This window comes from Monodelphis domestica, chromosome 1 (assembly GCF_027887165.1).
Source record: "Monodelphis domestica isolate mMonDom1 chromosome 1, mMonDom1.pri, whole genome shotgun sequence".
Classification (NCBI taxonomy): Eukaryota; Metazoa; Chordata; class Mammalia; order Didelphimorphia; family Didelphidae; genus Monodelphis; species Monodelphis domestica.
Window position 1 is genome coordinate 340,045,505 of NC_077227.1, and position 10,137 is coordinate 340,055,641.

Genomic DNA, 10,137 nt, shown 5'->3' on the forward strand with positions numbered 1-10,137 from the left:
TTTTCTTTTAAAAAGTGTTTTCTGCCTTCTGTTTTTATACCAGATATTTCCCAATATCTCCCTTCTGAATGAACCCTCCCTTTTCACAAAAAAAATATAGTTAAGTAAACCAACTGACATAGGAGCCATTTATGTTGCAAAAACAATACAGAGTCCCCATAGTCCCCCATCTTTGATACTGAGAAGAGGGAGATTGTATTTCATCATCTTTCATATGAAGCCAGTTCTGTTTACTGTCTTTATTCTCAGCTGCATGTCACCTTGCTTTCATTCACACTATTGCACTCTTGTGTATATTGTTCTTGTTCAGCTCCTTTTGCTCTGTACCACTCCATGTTTCCCTGGTTTTCCTGTCTTCCTGTGTTTTAATAAATTCCCCACATCCATTTTTTTTATAGAACAATAATATTCCTTTACATTCATATAATCTAATTGACCTCTCCTACTTTTTCTATAAGCCCTGCTAGGTGGCAAAGCAGATAGAAGTCCTGAAGTCAAAAAGACCTGTGTTCAAATGTAACCTCTGGCAATTACTAGCTGTGTGACCCATGGAAAATCTTAACCCTGTTTGCCTGTTTTCTTATCTATAAAATGAGATGGAGGAGTACATGGCAAACCATGGTATCTTTGCCAAGAAAATCCCAAATGGGGTCATGAAAAAAGTTGGATGCAACTAAAAAAGACTGAACAGAAACAACAGATCCCATGTATGCCATGTAGTGGAATGAAAAGATCCCAGTCTGGGACCAGCATAGGGAGAAAGGATCACAGGCCAGAGTCAATGTTCTCTATTTGTCCATCTCTCCTAGCTCCCAGAATGGTGATGAAGGAGGCACCTGGCCCAACAATCAATTTGACACGGAGATGCTGCAGGCGATGATCCTGGCTTCTGCCAATGGTGAGTTATGTGCTGGGGGGAGGGGAGCAAGGAGGAAGAGAGGGGAAACAAAGTCAAATGGGAAGGAGGGGTTGGTAATTATCACAGAATGATGTCTTTGGATGGAAATTGGGGTCTTGAGGACCTGGTATTTCAAAACCAAGCCCCAAGCTGGAAAAGCAACATAGAGCACTGGACTTGGGGTCAGCAAGACCTTAGTTTAAATCCTACCTTAAATAATCACTAGCTATGGAATCCTGAACTTTTTCTTTCTCTGCCATCAGGTTTTTTCATTTATAAATAAGAGGATAGGACTCCATGACCACTTCTCAATCCAGTTAATTATCTGTCATCTTATGACTGACTAGTCAGGCATGTGATGTATTGAGAACACCCAGGGGTGGAGGTGAGGTTCCTAGAGTACTAGTGTGTAGAAAACTAGATTGGGAAGTCAGAATGCTCAGGTTCCATGCCTACCTCTAGCTCTGAAACCCTGGGCTCAGCCATGCCCCACACCCCACTCCCACAGGATAGCAAGAGGGCTATTGCTACTTTTTGTAATAACTTCCCAGGATATTCTGGTAAATGTTTAACACCTGGATTTGAGGGGGAGAAGCTGTGAGGATGTATCCAAGATACATTCTAAAGTTTGATCTTTATTATTAACATTTTCTTCATCATTTTCTTAAGTCTAGACCTGTGTTGGCCAACCTATGGCACACATACTGGAGGGGGGCTGCTCCTCTCCCCCTCTTTACCACACCTGAGGGCATTTCTCCCATCACCCACCCCTCTGCCCAGTAGCCCAATGTGAGCGCTTCCTCCCTTCCCTGTAGGGGGTAAGGAGGTAACTTACATGCCAAGTGAGGGTTGCAGTTTGGGCACTCAGTCTCTAAAAGGTTCACCATCACTGGTCTAGATCATCAACAAAACAATAAGCCAACCCCTGATCTGTAGTGCTTCCTATTGCTTAAATGTAAATGCGCACATTGAAAATTTAACAATCAACTCTCAGGAGAACAAAATGTTTGAGCTGGCTTTAGGTCTGACCCCTCCTAATCTAAGCAAAGCTCAGTGAAGCCCCATATAGCAATGAGGGTGACTAGTCTCTAGAGAAGAAGACAGGACAGGGATCATGGGATCTTAGATTTAGGACTGGGAAAGAGCTTAAACACTTGGCAGTCCAACCCCTTCCTTTTACAGTTGGATTTGAAGGGTTTGCAGAGCACTATATAATGCCAATTACTAATATTACAGATGAGGAAACTGAGAGCCATAGAAATGAAGTGACTTGTCCAATTCCACACATTTAGTATGTGACAGAAATGAGATTTGAACTGAGATCCACTCACATCAAGTCCTTGCCCTTTTTGTTGTACCTCCATGATTCAGGGTTTGGTAGAGCCAAGGAAGCCAAGGAGACAGGTGTATCCAAGGCACAGGATAATTCTGGCTAAGGAAATTGAGGATGTGGCTGGATTGGGAGGAGGCAGGCAGGTTAGACACTAAATTGGAACCTCTGTGGTCAAGTATACATAGCTGCTGTGGTCAAAGGCTCCCCTGGCAGAGAGCTCCTGCTCCCTTTTAGTAGAGATTTAAAAACCAGAGATAGACTTGGCATTCATGAGCAAACATACTCCCCCTCTGGGTCCCCTTGGAATAGGGGTCAGGGCTAAATTCAGAGCAGGGCCCAGGGCCAGAGAAAGCTTCTGTCTCATGTCAGGGCCCTGTGACCTTGCAGCCTCGCAAGGCCATGACCCCTGAGGGTTTAGAGCCTCTGGGAATGAAGGGTGTGGTGGGGGAGAGGGTCAGGAATGCCCGTTTTCCACAGACTCAGCGCCTCCAGGAGCTCAGACAGAGGCCAAGCCCAAGGAGCTGGGGAGAAGGAGCAAGAGCTTACACTTGGAGACTTTTTAAATAAACAGAAGGGATCGTGGGGGAGGTAGTCAGGAGGCTGCGGTTTGCAGCTCACACCGGTTCTGGCCCACAGCCTTCAAATGGTTTGTTGAATGTCCCAAACTCAGTGCAGCTGGACTGAGGGAAAGGGAAAAGCAGGTCCCAGGCTGGAATCTGCAATCTGGGGAGACAGAATGGAGCTTGCAGGGGACTGAGGGGGAAAGTGCTACTTTGCTAAGTACAGTTTCTCCACTGCCACCACCCTGTATATATACCCTTTACACTGTTAAGAATCAATGAATAAGGGGGCAGCTGTGAACAGAGAAAGGTCTGCAGATGGGAGATTCTGGGTTCAAATGTGACCTCAGGTACTTCTTAGTTGTGTGCCTGGGCAAGTCACTTAACCCCCATTGCCTAACAGTCTTCTGCTTTAGAACCAATACATAGTATTGATTCTAAGACAGACTATGTGTCAACATGGAAATCGAGAGATCCCCAGGTTACTTAGTTTAAGGGTACAAACCCCAGGTTTTGACCTTGTCACAGGAGAGGTTTCCCCAAGGTCCCACTTAGACCCCATCCGAAGTCAAGTAGCTCTTTTGTGTCCAGAAGCCTTTCCCAGTATATCACACCCTCCTGAGTATCGAACTCAGGACCTTCAGCTTGCGAAGACTGACCCACTGTGCCAAAGCTGAAGTGGATGCCTATAGTCTAGTGAAGTGGGACCTTCCCTCAGGGGGAAACCTCTCCCGTGACAAGGTCAAAACCTGGGGTTTCTACCCTTAAACTAAGTAAACTGGGGAATCCCTCTATTTCCATGTTGACATAAGAGTTTAAACTTTAAAAAGAATCAACAAATATTAAGAGATCATAAAGATTAATTCCAACCCCCTCACTTTTTTTCTGAGCCCTTACCTTCTGTCTTCAGAGTTTTTTTTTAGTTTGCCAGATATTTTAATGACAATTATAAAAGACCAAAAACATCCTTTCCCCCCCAGACTGGCTTTTTAAACAATTGATTTGCTTTTAGTTACAAATACTGTATGACAATGCTTTTTTCCCAAAATTAATACAAGAACAATTTTTGAACAAAATGGCTGATTTTTCCCCTAAATTCTTTGGGAATGGGGAGTAATAGGGTAGAGAGAAAAATCTGATCTTTTATGACATTTTTAAATCGGAATTTTCCCCTAACCCCCTAAACAAAACTGATCTGAGGATATGAATGAATTTTTTTTTAATCAACATCTTCCTTAGAAGATTTTCATGACCAATTCTTCCAATATAATTAATTGTTCTCTTCTGTTCAGATATTTATAATAGAAGAATAGAATTGTCTTCACAATATTCTATCAACACTGTGTATTAGTTCTAAGGCAGAAGAGTGTTAAGGGTTAACAATGGGGGTTAAGTGACTTGCCCAGGGTCACACAGCTGGGAAGTGTCTGAAGCCAGATTTGAACCTAGGATGTCTCATCTCTAAGGCCTGGCTCTCAATCCACTGAGCCACTTAGCTGTCCCCCAACCCCCTCATTTTTACAGATGAGGAAAGAGAGGTGAAATGACTTACCCAAATTCACATAGTTGATACTTAACAGAGTAAAGGGCAGCTAGGTAGTTCAATGACTAGAGCACCAGGCCTGGAATTGGGAGGTCCTGGGTTCAAATATTACCTCAGGCACATCCTAGCTGTTGACCCTTGGGTAAGTCACTTAACTTCAATTGCCTAACCCTTGCTGCTCTTCTGTCTTAAGAGTTGATACTAAGACAGAAGGTAAGGGTTTAAAAAAATTTTTTTTAATACTTGGCAGAGTCAGGGCTCAAATCCAGAACTTCCGACTAAAAATCCAGGGTTATTTCTATTATCACATGTTTCTCGGTTTCTCCTTTTGTAAAGGCTGCCTGTCCTTGCCCACAATGGACCTTTCTGGAAGGTAGGAAAAGGGGTCCATGGAAGATTTTGGTGAAGTAGGGTGGGATGTCATCATCCACCCACCAAAACCCTGACCCTACCTTCAGTCTAACCACTGAATCTCTGCTTCTCTGGCTTTCACTGTTTGTCTTTGAGTGTCTGTTTCTTGCTTGGCTCTCGATTTTTTTGTCTGCTTGTCTCTCTTTCCCAATCTCTCTCTGTCTCTGTGTCTCTCTCTGTCTCTGTCTCTCTCTCCCTGTCTCTCTCTCTCTCTCTCTGTGTCTCTCTCTCTGCCTCTCTCTCTGTGTCTCTCTGTCTCTGTCTCTCTCTCCCTGTCTCTCTCTCTCTCTCTCTCTGTGTCTCTCTCTCTGCCTCTCTCTCTGTGTCTCTCTGTCTCTGTCTCTCTCTCCCTCCCTCTCTCTCTCTCTCTCTCTCTCTCTCTCTCCCCTCTCTCTCTCTCTCTGTCTGTCTCTCTCCCCCCCTCTCTCCCTCTCTCTCCCTCTCTCTCTCTCTCCTCTCTCTCTCTCCCCCTCTCTCTACCCCCTCTCTCTCTCCCCCCTCTCTCTCCCCTCTCTCTCTCTCTGTCTGTCTCTCTCCCCCCCTCCCTCTCTCTCTCTCTCTCTCTCCCTCCCTCTCTCTCCCCCCTCTCTCTCCCTCTCTCTCCCCCCCTCTCTGTCTGTCTGTCTCTCTCCCCCCCTCTCTCCCTCTCTCTCTCTCTCTCCCCCCCTCTCCCCTCTCTCTCTCTCCTTCCCTCTCTCTCTCTCCCCCCCTCTCTCCCCTCTCTCTCTCCCTCTCTCTCTCCCCCTCTCTCTCCCCCTCTCTCTCTCCCCTCTCTCTCTCTCTCTCTCTCTCTCTCCCCTCTCCCCCCCCCCTCTCTCTCTCTCTCTCTCTCTCTCTCTCTCTCCCTCTCTCCCCCCCCCTCTCTCTCTCTCCCCTCTCTCTCCCCTCCCCCCTCTCCCCCCCCTCTGTCTTCTCTGTTTTACAAATCACTCTGGAGACTTGGCCCTTCAGAGAGGCACAGCTCAGTTTGCTTTGTATTGGCAACCCCCCCCCCCTTCCCAACCACCACCACACATATATACACACACACATTCCAAGACTGGAAGAGGCTGCTGGAGGGGAGGTAGAGAGGAGGTGGAGCTAGAGGGCCAGGCTAGGCTCCCAGGCTGAGCTAATTAGGAAAAACCAAGAAATGTCAGAATGAAAGGAATGGGGGTGGAAGGAAGACAGAGGGGGCCATCTTAAGGAAAGAAAGAATACAACTGGCTACTCCCAGAAACCTCTCCCCCATTCTCGTGAAGGATTTCTGACCTGGGAGGGCAAGGACCCAGAGTCAATGAGCCTAAAGGGGTTTGAGAAACCTGAGGTTCAGAGAATAATGAACCGAGGCTGAGGAGAAAAGAGGAAAGGAATGTCCATTCTCCCTCTCACTTGGAGCAGGTTTCTTCTGGAAATCTCTCGTCTTTATTTCCCAATTCCTGGTTGGTGTCCCAGGATTACTCAACCTCTCCAGCCTTAGTCACTCTCCTTATCCCCTTTCATGTTTTTGGGAAGAGAAAAGCTCATAAATTAGGTTCTCCCTTCCCCCCTCCAGGCTTCTTTGGCTAATCCTCCTATTCATCTAACCTTCACAACACCGGGAGACTCAAAGGTTATCAGTGAAACCAGGGGGGATAATTTGGAAGGCTGTGAGAGTTAGAATTTGCAGGTTATGTTCTCCCGAGACGTCAAAAGTAAGAAAGGAAGGAAACACATTTATTTATTAAGTACCTACTATATGCCAAGCATGGTGCTAAGAGCTTTACAAATATCATCTCATCTGACCCCCACAACACTCTTGGGAGGTAGGTGCTATTATTATGTGTTTTACAATTGAGGAAACTGAGGCAGAAAGAGATTAAATGGTTTGCTTAGGGTTGCACAGGCCCTATGTGACTGAGCCCAGATGTGAATTCCTCTTCCTGACTCAGGCTCAAGGCCTTACCTCCTTTGCTACCTTGCTGCAGATCAACCCAGATCGGGCTCCAAGACCAGCACTCTCCACTATGATAGACACATGTCTCTCTTACTGATCTTGTCCAGGCCTCTCATTTTAAAGATGAGGACAGTTGGGTGGCTTTTGCTGCCCAGACTTGTGGGTCAGGGAGTATGGACTGGAGGCACTGAGCAGAGCTGGATTGGAAGGATCCAATTTTTGGCTCCCCAAATCACATTTCTAATTCTTTCCCTCTTCTCTCTTCAGAAGCTGCAGATGGGAGTTCGACCCTTGGCGGTGGCGCAGGTACCATGGGGCTGAGTGCCCGCTATGGGCCCCAGTTCACCCTGCAGCATGTGCCTGACTATAGACAGAATGTATACATCCCAGGCAGCACTGCCACCTTGGCCAACGCCGCTGGAAAGAGAGATGGCAAGGCCCCTGCAGGTGGCAATGGAAACAAGAAGAAATCTGGCAAGAAGGAAAAGAAGTAGGGTCAGCATTAGGTCCCAAGCACAGGGCCACAGGGCAAACCCCCTCCCACCAATCCAGCCTCCTCCCAGTTCCCTGAACCCTCAGAATGTAGGGAATCACCCTCAGGCTGCTGGTGGGAGTCATGGTGACCCTTCCCTCTTGGGAAACACAAATAAGTGCCCTGTGAATACCCCCTTCTGTGCCTGCAGAGGGATTGAATATGCAAAGGGGGTACTGCCAGGAACCCCCCCAATACAAATGCTGTGCCCATAGGAACAGTGCAGATAAAGAGATTCATATATATAACTCCCCTCCTTTCCTCCATCCCTAGCTTAGAAGCCCCAGTTACAGTTTAGCTCCCCACACATTCTTCTTCCTCTCCCCATCAGTTAAGTGGACTCTGTCTCCCACTCCCAAACCTCCAACCCTTCCCTCCCTTCTTTTGAGTATTATGGGTATTATGAGACCTTAAGATCTGGGGAATGGGGACAGGACTGTGTTTGTCTCATACCTGTGGAGAGAAGTGGGGGCACAGTGACCTCTGACTCCCACTTCTCAAACCATTTCCTTTCCTGTTTCCCCTCCTTCCCCTCTTCCCCCCACCCCATCCCTCTAGTGCCTGAAATCATGGATAGAATACAGGTGCTTGGGAACAAATGCAGTCATCATCCCCATGAACCGAACATGGACAGGTTTGGGGGAGATCTTCCTCCCCCAGACCCTGTCCAAGGCCCCAGGAAACAGGGAGCAGGGTTGAGTTAATGGGACCATTCTCTTCAGAGTTCCTCATCTCTTATTCTTCTCCACCCCTCAGCAAAAGAATCCATTGCATGTTGGGAAATAGCATGGCATGTTGGGATGAGTAGGGAGGGTATAGGGAGGGGGGACCTTTCCACTAGAAAGGAAGACAAATCTTTGGTCAGGGTCTCAAAGAAGGAGGGGTTGTGGGTCCTCTCACCACCACCTCCCACTAGTTACTGGTTGGGCTCTCAGAACTAATCAGGCCCCCATATTCTATAACTGTCCCGGAGCCAAGGACTCTGTGGACAAGAGAGCTCTGGGTTGGATCTCCTTCCTGGGATACAGAGCCTGGGATGTCACCTTGGCCACAGGGGATTTAAAGGGAACCAAATGGCATCAAAGTGAGATTGAGCTCTTGGGCCTGGCATAGATGTTACGGGGATTTGTGTGTGGGCATGTGTAAAAGGGAGGGGGAGTCATTCAGGTTGGGCCAGCTGGACACAGTTGCCAGGGGCAACCCAAGCATCCTTACTCCCTTATTCATCAGGTAAGATAAGCAAGAAGGGTCAGTGCAGGCCAGTTTGTTCTAGGGCAGTTTGACCAATACAGGAAGCCACACGTCCTCCCCCCACCCTTCCCCCAGGAAGAGGTTCTGCATGATGGTCAGACAGACATCATGCTCTTTTCCCCCAGACAGACAGAGACCCAGGAGCAGAGAGACAGATGGGTCGGGGGAGGGAGGAAGGGTTCTCTTCTAGATCCCGGTGAAGTCTGTATTCCCTCACCCTCTCAGGTGCCATTTATTCTACTTTGCCATTCCCTACCCTTTTCCAGAATTTCCTGGAGCCTGGGTAATGCCTCCCATCCCCGATCCATCATTTTGTCCCGACCCTGGCCCGGTGGGGCTGCACTAGTCTTGTTCACCCAGAGGGGACCCTCCTGCATTTCACCACTCTTTAGTGTAGTGAGTAGCGACCCTGACCGCAATCCCTGAGCTGGTGTAGAGTAGCTGGTGTGTAGCTAGTGCGGTGTGCTTGCTTTTGTGATGACGAGGGGACGGCAGCATGGAGGCTAGTCTCTGTCTGCTCCCACTCCGTCCTGTGCTTTTATGCTGTGTCTGTGTGCTACAGATCCCCCTCCCAGCCCAGTCTCACTTTCCCAGTACTGACCTCTGTACCCCTTCGATAGAAGCTTCTCTTGCATAGTCATGTAGCCCCCTCCACTACCCCCATAATCGCAAGTTTTATACTCTAATATTTATATAGCTTTTTTCTTTGGGAAAAATAATAAAATGGTTTCTTCTGAACGGTTTGGTCCCTGTGTTTCTTGTTTCTTTTTTGGAGGGCAGGGAGGGGGAGGCGTCCCTGTGTTTCAGCGGAAGAAGTCAGGGAGTCCGTGTGTACGGTGGAGTTAAGAATATGAATGTGTAACTAGGTGTGGTTGTGTGATTGTGCACATGAGTGTATTCGTGTCGATGTGAGTGAACGGGTGTGGTTGTGAGTGTATACGGGAGTTTTTTGTGTGGATATGCGTCACTGTGGATGTGCAATTAGGTGCGGGGTGGGATCCTTGTAGCTGGGTCTGTTACATCTCCTAGCGCCAGTATCTAGGCAAAAGAAGAGGCGTGGGGGAGGGGACTGAAGCTGGCTGGCCAGGAAGCCACTAATGTTAAGAATAAGTAAGCCGACTGGGAGTGGGGGATGGGGAAAGAGAAGAGGGGAATGGAGAGGGGAGGTAGTGTTTCCTCGGCCCCCTCCCTTTTTCAGCTAAAAATAAATCCCTGGCTCTAATATGGCTGCTTCCCTGGGAGCAGGGCGGAGTCCCTCGGCATCAGGGGCTGCAGCGGTGTTTGAGGGACTAGGAGGCAAGGGGAAGGGGGCGCGAACCTATCCTCGCTCCCCGACCTCAATGTCAGGCAGCCCTTACCGCAGTTCCCCTATCTGCAAATGCCACCCCACCACACAGCTAGTGTCTGCTCCCCCGGCACACACTTTCCCCTTCCTAGCTCTGCAATCACCCCCGCGGAGGTCGAGGGGTCCCCCTGCCCAGATCCGATAGGCCTGGAGCCTCCGCAGGAAACGTACATCACTGAGACACAGACAGCTGCGCCCCACCCCCCATCTTCTGCCTCCTGGTTTTTTCCATTCACTCCCTTCGCTTTCCCTCTCTCCTTCCTTTTCTACCAATCTCTTCCTCTCCTCCCTTCCTCCCTCCCTCTTTCCCCTTCTCTCTCCAATTCTCCCCGTAGCAACATTTGGATTC

The 10,137-nt window shown here is 48.3% G+C and overlaps 1 protein-coding gene across 1 annotated transcript in view; it reads left to right on the top strand.

Moving 5' to 3' along the window:
- LOC100027763 (protocadherin gamma-C4) overlaps nucleotides 1-9,181 on the top strand; it is a 37,318-nt gene extending 28,137 nt beyond the window's left edge. The window contains exons 4-5 of the mRNA XM_056816574.1: nucleotides 810-898; nucleotides 6,928-9,181. Of these exons, the coding sequence (XP_056672552.1) occupies nucleotides 810-898; nucleotides 6,928-7,154 (316 nt within the window). The 3' untranslated portion in view covers nucleotides 7,155-9,181. The remainder of the gene's footprint in view (nucleotides 1-809; nucleotides 899-6,927) is intronic.
- Nucleotides 9,182-10,137: the final 956 nt, after the last annotated feature.